The 13,549-nt window shown below is 39.9% G+C and overlaps 1 protein-coding gene across 2 annotated transcripts in view; it reads left to right on the plus strand.

The window, feature by feature from the left end:
• Positions 1-13,549, plus strand: part of LOC119786351 (amyloid-beta A4 protein-like) — a 31,617-nt gene that overhangs the window by 16,542 nt on the left and 1,526 nt on the right. For both annotated transcript variants that reach the window (XM_038289636.1, XM_038289637.1), the window contains 9 exons: positions 1,567-1,700; positions 1,792-1,866; positions 1,987-2,145; positions 4,530-4,658; positions 4,776-4,875; positions 5,925-5,992; positions 7,617-7,755; positions 8,210-8,263; positions 11,405-11,493. In XM_038289636.1, coding sequence (XP_038145564.1) covers positions 1,567-1,700; positions 1,792-1,866; positions 1,987-2,145; positions 4,530-4,658; positions 4,776-4,875; positions 5,925-5,992; positions 7,617-7,755; positions 8,210-8,263; positions 11,405-11,493 — 947 coding nt within the window. The remainder of the gene's footprint in view (positions 1-1,566; positions 1,701-1,791; positions 1,867-1,986; positions 2,146-4,529; positions 4,659-4,775; positions 4,876-5,924; positions 5,993-7,616; positions 7,756-8,209; positions 8,264-11,404; positions 11,494-13,549) is intronic.

Below are 13,549 nucleotides of genomic sequence, written 5' to 3' on the forward strand. Positions count from 1 at the left end.
TGTCTTTACTACTGTCCTTTACCTTAAAATCAGACAGGAGGCTGCAGTGGCTGGGGCAGTTACTCTTTCACTCTCTTTAAATTGGGTGATAAACTCTTGGAATATTTGGGGAAACCCAGATTCATTCAATAAACATAACCATGTGAACGGCCTGTAGTGCTATTTTAGAAGATGCTCTTGCACAAGCAAGCTCTAATTAAAAACAGAAAGTAGAACAGTAAATGATATCGAGACTGGAGTCCCCCCCGGGTCTTTGATAAATAGTTTCAGGGAGGAGGGAAAAAAAAAAAAAAAAGTAAAAGAGCTCCTTGTCTGGTTGCCTGTTGATGGAATGTTTTTTGGAGAGGGTTCTTAGACAAAGCAGATAGACAAGTAGTAACAACTACCATAATTTTGAGATGGTCTGATTAGCAGATGTTTCTTCCTACATCAAACATTTTTTTTTCAGTTCAGGATAAGGTCAATTTCTAAAATAATCAGAATGTAATGTATTTAGCAGCCCCATAATAAACTTTTACCTCTATGGAAGAAAAACAGTCTCATTGGAATCTGCCTTTTTTTAACACCGAATTTTAAACACTGAATTTTTTAACACCGAATTTTAAACACTGAATTTTTTTTAGACATTGAATTCCTTACACCCAATTTTTATCTGGTAAAAATTCAAATTTGCAGCTGAATTTTTTTGCAGCTGAATTTTTTTGCAGCTGAACTTTTTTTCTGGTGATTTTTTACCAAATAAAATTTGTGTGTAAGGTATTCAATGTCTAAAAAAATTTAGTTTTTAAAATTCGGTGTTAAAAAAAAAAAGGCAGATTCCAATGAGACTGTTTTTCTTCCATAAACCTCTGCACAAGGATATTAAAATAGTTTGTAGTACACATGGTAATGAAATAACGTCAATGCTATTAAACGTATTTTATTGCTTTGATTAGATTGATACGTCATGAATCAACTGTATTACTTTAAAACTGTTGATATCTGAGAACAATACCATGATATTATATAACAAAGATCAATTATTTAAGGATCAAGGTTGCTTAATTATTTCTAAGCTGAATCACTAACTCTTCTTCCAGCATGAAGACGGACCAATCTGACCTCTGCATGACGGCGTGCGTCTGCATGCATCTCGGTTCATGTGTGTTTGCATGCTTTGCTCTTCAGTGTATATAGAGTGTACACTTGTCTTTGTCTGTTTCTTGTCGGTTGAGCTTGTTTATATCTTATGAATGTTTCGGAAAGCTGAGGTTTGTCAACTGTCAGCTCCTTAATCCAAACTCAACATGTTGCGAAATATCTTGAGTTTCCCACAGAGAAACTTGCAGTGTAAATCTTTTATCACATCATGGCTTTCGTGACGTTCTTGCTTTATTTAATTAAATGGTGAAACAGTTCCTAATGTCTACCTAGCTGCTATTGTTTGACTGCCAGCCAGGGATGACAGATTCATTCTTTCCTTTGTATTTTTTATTTTTTTGGGATTGGGGGGCCGCCTTGTTTCGTACCCTCTGTGATAAAAACCATTCTGCTTGGCACTCATTCCCTTTCCTTCATCCCCTCCAGTGCCCACCATTGCTCCCAGTCCCCCAGACGCTGTTGACCAGTACCTCGAATCTCCTGGTGATGACAATGAACACACGGATTTCCGAAAAGCCAAAGAAAGTCTTGAGGCCAAACACCGTGACAAAATGTCTCAGGTATGACATTTCACTTCCCAAAATAAAATCCTTATGTGTGGATCGTTTTAATTTTTTTTTTTTCCCCATGACTTTTATCTTTGGTTTCCAGGTGATGAGGGAGTGGGAGGAGGCTGAGAGACAAGCCAAGAACCTGCCTCGTGCTGACAAGAAAGCTGTGATTCAGGTGGGAATCCAGCTCTTGTGTCAGTGAAATTAAAGTAATCTGTCAGTAACATTTAATGAAAACAGGTTGTATTTTAGTCCTGAGATTAAACCTAGTGCCTTCTGTGCTTCACACGTGCAGCACTTCCAAGAGAAGGTGGAAGCTCTGGAGCAGGAGGCTGCTGAAGAGCGACAGCAGCTGGTGGAAACACACATGGCCCGCGTGGAGGCTCTGCTGAACAGTCGCAGGCGGCTGGCTCTAGAAAACTACCTCAGTGCTCTTCAGGCTAATCCTCCACGGGTATATCTGCACGTTCACACACTTCCACATCTCAACATGTAATTAAGAAGCTTGCCAAGGTATTCATAGCTCTTGAAAGATTCTCATCTTTTAACCGCACACTTCTGCATGTTTTATTGAGACTTGAACTAATAAAGTAACAGCATTTGATGGGTAGTAAAAATCTCAGAAATGTGGCTTCTATTTGTGTTCAACACCCTTTATTCTGATACTCTAGATAAAAATTCGAATTGTCTGTGTAGGCGGTACCACAAAGGAAGATGTTTTGGTGAGATGGATCCTAAACTAGAATATCAAGCTAAGCAAACCTTTTTTCCATGAAACCGAAAGCTAAGACTGCTTATTGCTGATAAGACGCCAACCCCCCTGTGATCTGTGGTTATGGCAGACAGCACCATTCTGTGGGAACAGGGAAGTAGGTCAGAAATCATGGGCGAGGTTGGAATTTATTAGAATTAAAATACTACATTGTTTTACTTTCGCTTAGAGATTATGTATTGTTTAATTTTATTCACAATTTTTACAATAAAATCCCAATTTAGAAAAAGCTGAGTTTGTGGATGCTTTGTGACAAAATGTGCAAAAGAATGGGGATTACGTAGGCCTTTAAGAAAGTTTTGCCTGTCATAGCGTCTGATTTGACCCAAATAATAAACACATCCCTTCTGTCTGCTGTTTTCCCGCAGTCCCTAAAAACAGCAAATATCAAACCACTGCTGAAAAAGAACAATTTAGACAAACTACTACTCCAGGCCCATCTCAAACCTCCCCTTTATCAGTAAGATCATTGAAAAAGCAGTGTTTCAACAATTAAGCACTTTCTTAAGAATGACCAGCCGCTTTGTCGTGTTCCAGTCAGGTTTTCGGGCTCACCACAGTACAGAGACCGCCGTTATCAAGGTGTTTAATGACATCCGTATAAATACAGACTGCAAAAGAACCACAGTGCTGGTACTATTGGACCTCAGTGCAGCATTCGATACTGTTGATCACTCCATCCTGTTAGAGCGCCTGGAAAACTGGGTCAGCCTCTCTGGTACAGCTCTCAACTGGTTTAAATCCTACTTAAAGGACAGGGACTTTTTTGTGTCAGTAGGCAACTTTACATCAGAGATGACAAAAATCACATGTAGGGTTCCCCAAGGGTCCATCCTTGGTCCCCTCCTATTCAATATCTACATGCTCCCTCTTGCTCAGTTAATAAAAAACAACAACATCAGCTACCATAACTATGCAGACGACACACAGCTTTACATCCCCATGTCACCAGGTGACTATGAACCAATTCAAGCACTGAGGAAATGCTTAGAAGAAATCAATGCCTGGATGTGCCATAATTTTCTTCAACTGAATAAAAACAAAACTGAAGTAATAATCTTTGGACCAATAGAGGAGAGATCTAAAGTTAGCACACAGCTTCAGTCACTTCAGCTAGTAACCACTGATCAGGCCCGAAGTCTAGGTGTAGTGCTGGATTGAGACTTGAACCCCCAAAAGCATTTAAAGACAATTACAAGGTCGGCTTTCTATCACCTGAAAAACATTTCCAGCATTAAAGGACTAATGTCTCAGCATGATCTGGAAAAACTAATCCATTCGTTTATTTTTAGTCGAATTGATTTCTGCAACGCTGTTTTCACAGGTCTGCCTAAAAAGTGGATCAGACAGCTGCAGCTGATCCAGAACGCTGCTGCCCATGTCCTCACTAAGACTAAGAAAGTAGAGCACATCACCCCAGTTCTAAAGTCCTTACACTGGCTCCCTGTATCTCAGAGAATAGTCTTTAAAATACTTTTGTTAGTCTATAAATCTCTGAATGGCTTAGCACCTAAATCCATCACAGACTTGCTATCAGTGTATCAACCCTCCAGACCACTCAGGTCTTCTGGCTCCAGCCTGCTCTGCATACCTAGAACCAGAACTAAACATGGAGAAGCAGCATTTAGTTCCTATGCTCCACTTATCTGGAACAAACTTCCAGAAAACTGTAAAAGTGCAGAAAGCCTGAGTTCCTTTAAATCAAGACTAAAAACACATTTGTTTAGGATTGCCTTCGACTATTCTAGTTAAACAGTTCAACTGAAACATCATTAGTTCAACTTTTTTATTTTCTTCAGTCCAACTGTTTTTAATGTTCTTTTTTGTTTCTATTTGATTTAATTTTTTTCCCTACTAGCTTTGATTCTGTTTTATTTTCCTATATTTTTATCATGTAAAGCACTTTGCATTGTCTTTGTACTGAATTGTGCTATACAAATAAATTTGCCTTGCCTTGCCTTACAAGACCGTGGATTAGTTTTTAGGGTTTGTCTTCTAAAAAAAACTTTAAAAACTGAAGCAGTCGTATGAAAAACATCTAACTTAATGATTCCTGCCTCCAACAGCCCCGGCAGGTGTTGAGCCTGCTGAAGAAGTACGTCCGTGCTGAACAGAAGGACAGGCAGCACACACTGAAGCACTACGAACACGTCCGCACAGTCGATCCAAAGAAGGCTGCACAGATCCGACCACAGGTGCCGAACCTCCTACATGAAAACTCTTGTCTTTTATTGGGATTATGAAACATAATGATAGTAAAATAGGTTTTAAAAAAAATTCAAGCTTTGTCTGCAATTTTAACTGCATCCTAGGTTCTGACCCACCTTCGTGTGATTGATGAGAGGATGAATCAGTCATTAGGTCTGCTCTACAAGGTGCCCAGCGTTGCCAATGAGATCCAGAAACAAGTTGGTACGTTTCATTACTACTTAAAAGTATCAGGACACTGTCTGACCTCACCTGCTGTTGGTGCTTTAGGTGTACTATTTATTTGGAGCACACAACTTTTTTACTGTTGTTTAGCTAGAGTAGCTATGACCAAAAGGAGTCACAAGCCTAATCCCAAAACCTCTCTCCATTTGGTTTGACATAATCCTGATCTGATCTCATCCAAAAGGAGGTTTGTCTTAATGCAGCATTTAGAGATGCAGGAAATGCAGATTTATGACAAAGGTTGATTGTAGATGATAAAAACACAAAGCAGTAAGAAGCTGTGAATTAGAAACCTGGTTTCAAAGAGATTATTTGAAATGAAAACCTCAAAAGGAGGCTTTGAGAAAAACCATAGAAATAAGTATTGACCGCAGCGATGCTGGGGTTATGAGCACATTGGTATTTCTGGTTGTACAGGTAACAAGAAAAAAAAAAAAGAGCTAGTGGGAGGTAAATGTTTACTAAAAAGAAATGTATGTGATGAAGCAATGATAGGGCAGCAGCACATAAAACAATATTCGCCCGCATTGTATCAGAATACTGTATTTTGGTTAAACCAAACCCTCCTTTCAAAATTACAGGGTTATTCTGCCTACCTACGGTATGCCTCACCAAAATGGAGCCCAATGTTGTTGGAAACATTTTTCTGATTTCTTCAGATAGACAAAGAAAACATGGCTGGTCTAATGACTGTATGAAAACCAAGATGCAGCATGTGGCTCTTGGACTAAACTGCACTCCAGTTTGTGTGGATTAGTCACTGCACCAATGGGAGTTTGTGAAAAATCGTATTTCTGTTGTCAGGTTTCAGGCAGTGGATGATTCAGACGCACCATATGTGATACATTAAGGAGATGTATTCGACACATTTTATAGTCACACTGATTTTAGTTCTTATTTTTTTGAAGTTTTCTTTAGGGAGCGTGCTAATCCCAAAAAGTAAATGTCGTCAGCCACGCTGCTTGCTGTTGTTCTCCTTCCACACCCTTTCTGACTTCTACTTTTCCTGATCTTCATTTTCATTCCAGCGGTCATAGTGCAGAGAGTCCAGTCTGAGCTGTCTCAGCAAGTCTCCTCCCTGCAGAGCGATGTGCGGGTGAGTCAGCCTGCTCCCAATCACAGATGGAATCCATCTGGTTTGTATGAATAATATTAAATATATTACATTGGCCCCTTGATTGTAGGTTATTACATCATGTTTTACTCACCCATATGAGTTTTGTGTCATTTGGAGCTGTTCCGAAGATATTCGGTTTTGTAATATCCAAGTGACGTCTTCCTAGTCTTCCTATGGGCAACGAGTTGAAGGCACAAACTAAACTGTTCATAATTTATTCTTTATGGTACGCCAGCATTCATAACATATAGGCGAATCACTGTCCCCCAGACATCCGTGGTTATATTTACATTGGCTGTGGATGTCCCCCAGACATCCACGGCCAATGTAAAAAAATGGTGTTCCCCTTTAAAGCTAAGGGTGTGAAACATGGCATCTGTAAAACTATAAGTATTCTAAGGTCAAGTGGTTTAAGACTGTAAAACCACAGCTTAAGGCGCTTTATTCAGTATTAAGTAGTTGTAACACATGAGGCCCTTACTTAATCCCGACGAGTCGAGTTTCTGAGGGAGTTTATTGGAAGTGGAAGCCCTCCACCCTGTGCTAGTGTCCGGTAATGTCTGTCAATCTGGGATTGAACAACGTCACAGATGTGTTGAGAGGTCTCAAGAACATCCCCAGCTTTGGGCAGAGGACCAGCAGGGCTGCAGACAGTGATATGAAGTTTGCAGACGAGTTAAAAAGATTTTTCATCCAGTTTGACTGACCTCACACTAGCCCCCTCCCTGTCCTCAACTCTTCACACGTCTCCAAAGTCTCAAGCCCCCTGGCCCACCTCACTCCGCCGTGAACATCCAAGGGCAGGACATAAAAACTGGGGAAAGTTTCAAATACCTGAGTGTTCACATCAGTAATTACCTGGACTGGACTCATAACACCAACGCCCTGAGGAGAATGAGGTCTTTTGGAGTGAGCAGGCCCCTTTTTAAAACCTTCTATGACTCTGTGGTGACATCAGCCCTCCTCTACACTTTTGTCTGCTGGGCCCCTGGCATAGCGGAGCGGGCCAGAAAGAGGCTGAACCAACTGGTGAGAAAGTCCATTTCTGTCCTGGGCTGAACTCTGGAATCAGTGGAGGAAGTGGCTGACAGGAGGGTGCTGTTGAGGCTTTCGTCTATCATGGACATCACCTTCCACCCTCTGCACCAGACTGTAGAGGGGCTGAGCAGCTCCTATAGTGAAAGACTCCTACACCCTGTTTATAAAAAGGAGCTGTACAGCAGGTCATTCATCCCTGCTGCCAACAGACTCTACAATGCGACGAACTTGTGCAATATCTAATGTGCTGTTACTATTAATCCCCTGTGCAATTACCTGTTTTTTATATTTAATACCAAATGCAATAGCTATATATATGTAAATACTCATCTATATAAATTCCCATTTAATATCCTGTGCAATAACCCTGTTTAATAATCCTGCTAAATAAGAGACTTCAGCTGTTGCATACATTTATATGAGGATGTACTGTATGTACTGTATATACCTCCATGCACCTTTTCCTCCTTTTGGCACCTTCTTCTTCCTCTTTTTGACTATTGTGCTAACGTAACGAGTCAATTTCTCCAATGTGAGATGAATAAAATCAATCTATCAATTGCAGGTTGATGGCAGGGTGAGCTATGGTAACGACGCACTGATGCCAGACCAGGCGTACAGCTCTGCTCCGATGGAACCCGGCTTTGACAGACAGGGCTTCATTCACCCAGAGAGCTTCAACCAGCCAAACACTGAGAACCACGGTAATACTTAACCTAAACAGTCTATTTAAAGTTAGACTTAATATAAACTACTAGGGATTTAAAGTATAGATTAATGAAGTAATCTAAATGTGATTATCAATGATTCATTGATAAGGAGCAGTTTTCTTACTGACCTGATTTCCTTTTTTGCCTTGCATCAAGAGAAGCTTTTTTTCTACTATATGTAGTTATATCAGCTCTGCATATGTAATGAAGTTTGTGCGCCATTTTATAAATTTGAAACTTTTGAAAAAAAGACAGGATTCTGCTTGTCATGCACATAAAAAACACCACAGACTCTGAGAGTGAAAGTTAGATCAAGTCGCAGACAGAAGAGCAACAACAAGTATTTGAAGTTGGGTTTAAGTCAGGTACCCTAACACTAACAATACAAAGATTGATTAATGTCCCATTCATCCTTTAATCCTGTTTTTCCTGTTCCTGATCTCTGCAGTTGAGCCCGTTGATGCTCGTCCTAATCCAGACAGGGGACTTCCAACACGGCCTGGTATGTTTTTGTGCTCCACACCTTCTGTTTTTATTCTTTTAATATCAGACAGTAGTTAGGCTACATTCACACATGAGATCTTGATGCTCAATTTTGATCACTTCTATCTTTTTGCCATCGTCTTTTGTATCCCTACTTAAATACAACCACTGTCAGAGTTCAATCTGAACGGTCTTGAACCGTTCAGATTGAAGGAGGAGGAGAGTGCTTTAATAAATGCTAAAACAGCCTGCAACAGGCACTTCATATAAACCTACGCATTTACTCAAGCTGCAATCTTCTCCTTTGCCATCTTCCTCCCTTGCAGTTGTAGCAATGTTGCTCTGTCTTTTAAAAGCTTTCTTCAATTTGTTTCTTTCATTTCTGCATTAAAATCTCTAGTTCCAGTGCTGTGAAATAGGCACTTCCTGTTGCCTATTGTCATGGTGACTCATCAAATCCACTGATAATGGCTTTTTCTACTCATGTTCAACTAATTCACAGCAGCTGCGGTGAAACCGAAAACTCGAGAGATTCCGAACTTAGACTAGACCAATTCAGAGTTGAGTATTTAAATCTGAGTTTGTTAATCCTGCTTTGTGAAACGGACCCCTGAATTATTAAGAAAAGCAATTTGCAAAGCAATCAGAAGTTGAATAATATGTGGATTGACCGTTCAGACTGCAGATACTTTTCATTTTCTCTTTTGTTTTATATGCAGATGCATCGTTTTTGATGCAATAGCAACTACATTTGCAGTTTGATTCTCAAAGCTTAGTTACCGTATTTTCACGACCATAAGGCGCACTGGACTATAGGGCGCCTTTCTTATATACAGGTGTTAAGTTTTCAGGTGGACTTTCTCACTTAAAAACATATTAAAACTACTTTATTCCCACTGATCACAGCAAATATAGCTGCAAGGTGTATTTGTTACAAAGTATTATTCAAACCTGGGAGCTGGCCGTGAGAGACACATCGCTGATGACACAGGGCTGTGATCACTCCTCTGAAACAGTTTATTGACGCATAAATTAACTTAAAATCCTGAAACCAAGATTATTATTATTATTAAGATGAAAAACACCTGCCAGCCGCCGCGGTGAACCCAGAGGAGACCCGGCCCAGAGGCTGCTGTTGAATTAAGTTTTCAGGTAGAAAAATAGAGCGGGAGCAAAACTGAGTATAATTGTGCTTTATTCAAGTATTTATTACAAAGTATTAATCAAACCCATCAAAGTCATCATCCTCTGTTTCTGAATTAAACAGCTGTGCTAAATCAGACATGCCAATTTCCCCTTCTTCGCTGTCAGAGTCACTTTCCGTGCAGCGCGGCTCCTCAGAAATAATCCCGGCTTTTGCGAAAGCTCGAACAGCAGAGCCAGCAGACACGTTAGTCCAAGCATCTAAAATCCATCCGCAAACTGTGGCGTAACTTGCACGGCGCTGCCTTCCACTTTTTGTTAAACTGTGGTCTCCGTCTGTCATCCATCGCTCCCACGCCGCTCGCAGCCTTACTTTGAACGGCCGGTTCACACCGATGTCGAGCGGTTGAAGTTCCTTTGTCAGACCCCCGGCATAACGGCGAGCACAGCGTTCATTTGATTCACCTTTTTTTTCACATCTACTGTGAGATGGGCACGCATGGAGTCACAGATTAACAGCGATGGTGATGCGTGGAAAAAACCACCTGGTCTCCTCACATACACCTGCCTCAGCCACGCTTTCATCATCTCCTCATCCATCCAGCCCTTTTCATTGGCGTTAATATCATATGTCATCAGAGCGCTGTGTCTGTCTCACGGCAAGCTCCGCGGTTTGATTAATACTTTGTATTAAATACACCTTGCAGCTATATTTGCCGTGATCAGTGGGAATAAAGTAGTTTTAATATGTTTTTAAGTGGGAAAATCCACCTGAAAACTGGATAATAAAAGCGAACACATTCTGTCGGCAGGTTAAGTTAATTTAGGCATCAATAAACTGTTTCAGAGGAGCGATCACAGCGATGTGTATATGTGTAACTTCAGCGATGTGTCTGTCTTGCTGTCAGCTCCCAGATCAGCTTCTCTGATTGATTGATGCGGCGTGTCCAGCAGCAAAACTTCAATTTTTCCATCTCGAGCAGCAGCAGCGCGTTGGCGGCGCGTCAAGCGCGTCAGATGCTTAAATGCTCCCGACGCGCTGCACCTGCTGCTCAAAACGCGCTGCGGGACCTTTTGCTGCGCCTATACGCGTCAACCATTGACTTTGCATGTAAACTCGCTGCTTCTGCCGCACCTGCTGCGTCCGGTTCACACCGATGTCGAGACGTTGAATAACAGCGAGCACAGCATTCATTTGTTTCACCATGTTTTTCACATCAGCTGTGAGATGGGCACGCATGGAGTCACAGATTAACAGCGATGGTGATGAGTGGAAAAAAACCACCTGGTCTCCTTACATTCACCTTCCTCAGCCACTTTTTCATCATATCCTCAATGAGGTGGTCTCAAAATCCGCAGTAACAACACACATAGGGCGCACCGCACCAAAGGGCGCACCGCACATTTTGAAGGGAAAAAAAGACGTTTATATGCGCCTTATAGTCGTGAAAATATGGTACTGTAAAATTAATTTAAAATCCATGAATGAAATTACTTATCTGAACTATAAAACACTTTTATTGATTTATATTCCTGGATGTAATATATTATGAAGCATTGTGAAGGTTTAAAACATTTTTTTCTCTATATTATCTTGCATAAAAAGCAAATAAAACTGATATAACCTTTTCTCTGTGCTTTTTTCTGAATGTTTTTTTTACTTGAACTTAAAAAACCAAAACTGGCTAGGTGACAAGTAGCTGTATTGTAAAGGTAATTCTCCAGAGCTATTTTCCACTCAAACCGGTTGGAGAAAGTGGCTGGATGAGTTTGCATGTTTCCACAAATCAAAATTTCCACTGGTTGCTGTTTGGAAAATGCCCTTAGGAAATGATGCAACTCTTACTCACCGCTCAAGAGCAGAGACTAAAATGAAACTTAAGGTGAAAGGATAGTTGCTTTTGTTTTTTTTAAGCTTAAAAATATGCTTGTCAGTTAGAATATTGTTTTGTTGCATGATATGTTTTTTTGTCAGCTGCTGTTTTGTTTTCAAGAAAGATGCTTTTGTTTGCTTCAGTTTCTGCCTTAAAGCCAGAAGAGATGCCAGAGGTGCGGATGGACACGGAGAAGCAGAATGCTGGATATGAGGTTTACCATCAGAAACTGGTATGAATATCCTAGCAGGTCATTCCCTTTTTCCTTGAACAGCAGTTCTCCTCAGCAGCCATCAAGAGCGGCAGAAGCCTGTTGGTCATTTATAGTAGTCAGGCGTGTGGCACCAAGGAGAAACACAGGATAAGAGACCAGGATTTAGAGCCACTTGCTTAAAATAGAGTCCTTATTAGACACAAACACAGGAATAATGGAGGGACATTCAGATTTTCTTTCCATCACTTGTTACAGGTTTCATATGAAACTTGCTGTATCTTTTGAAACTTCAACTTAAAGCAACACTAAGTAACAATTTTACCCCAACATATCCTCATAAATGTCCCTGTGATAGTAAGCTATGTGTTTATGAGACATTTGAGAGATTTGTCATCTCCCCCTACTAGGGTTGTCAAAAGTATCGATATTCAAAAAAGTATCGATACTGAAACGTTGTATCCGGATACAATACTTGTAGGGTAAATCCAAGAGTTTCAATTAAATCCGTGTTAGGTTGGGCTTTTGTGGCTGACGCGTGTTTCAGGTTCCAAAAAAAAAATAGCCTCCACTGATGTCACATTTTGCCTTTTTTATTTTAAAACAAAGGCGATAACAAAAAAAACGAACGTATACAAAAATATACCTCTTAAACTTTCACAAAACTAAATCTGAGGTTCCACAGAGTAACGATATGAGCATGGCCCAAGCAAAAACACGGTCAGAAAACCGTGAGCCACCAACCTTCCTCCTCCCGTGTCTGTTTACAACGGTTACCTTACTGGGCACCTGGCGCAGAAAAATGATGTCATCAAAAGGCACACTAAGCAGCATCCTGTAAACATTTTAAATTAAAATTTTTTAACTTCTATAAATTTTTAAATCAAATTATTATTGTCAGAGTCACTTTTGTAAATGAAATATCAAATTCTCATAATACAAATAATTTCAAACTATACATAAAACAGGCATATGGCGCCTACAATACTCTTTTTTTTTAAAGTATCGATACAGTGCTACCACCAGTGGCACCTAAACAGTCATTCATCTTATGCACAGATTAGAGGACAATGCATTTTCAGAACACTGTGTGATTGAATAATTCTGTGCACTTTTCAGTTTCAGACTTTTTTTTGTAAGAGGTGCAGCTGCTGAGAATTATTTTAGTTTTTTAACTGGTTTGGCTAGCGTCATTGTTATGTGTGCAAAGCATAGCCAAGGAAGGAAAACTTAATTTTATAAGTTTTTTATCAAGCTTGCTTAATATTGTGCACAGCATACAACCTCAAAACATTGTTCTTATTGTTTATTGTATTTATTTATTGTATTTTATTTATTAATGAAAATATTTCTGTTGAATTTTGGAGTCTTTGTTTTTATCCTTGTGGTGTCGAAAATGGTATCGAATATTTTCCTTAGTATCGGTATCGAGTTGAAAAGTTTAGTATCGTGACAACACTACCCCCTACTGTCTCTGTCCACAGACCCCAATAGCAGTCTCACTGCCATGTTCATGAGACAAACAGCTTTACAGCAGCCCAATATAAAAGCTTCAGCGGCCATAATTCTCGCTCTGTGCTAACAGCAGTTGATTATAGAGCAGTTTATTAGTTTGGAGGTTTATGAAATGTTGGAGCCAGCAAATATGGCATAGAAAACTGTCAGAAGAGCTAAGGGAAAGAACATGTAAATCTGAACGAGATAGGACTCTAAATCTGTTGCAAGGAGTTTACTATGTGAAGAGACCTAAAACAAAAATAAAGTTACAAAACTGATGCAGATCTGACCGCATTATTATTGGACTTAAACGTACAATATCTAACCTTATTTGTGTTATTGTGATTTAAATGTGATCTATCTTTAAAACATGGAGAAGCTGAATCACCTAATAAGAACAATTGAAATACTTTTGACCTAAGAGGCACACATTTCACCTACCAATATAAGAGTCACACTTTAGAGTGAAAAGGCTGCTACACACTGGTTTACATATGATAATTTACAGTAATAACCACCTCTTTAGAATTTTGATGGTGATATGTGTCTTCCTGCTGCTGAGAGAGTGACTGTTTAAAAC

The sequence above is a fragment of the Cyprinodon tularosa genome, unplaced genomic scaffold (assembly GCF_016077235.1).
Source record: "Cyprinodon tularosa strain WSP-4 unplaced genomic scaffold, ASM1607723v1 ctg270, whole genome shotgun sequence".
NCBI classification, from domain to species: domain Eukaryota; kingdom Metazoa; phylum Chordata; class Actinopteri; order Cyprinodontiformes; family Cyprinodontidae; genus Cyprinodon; species Cyprinodon tularosa.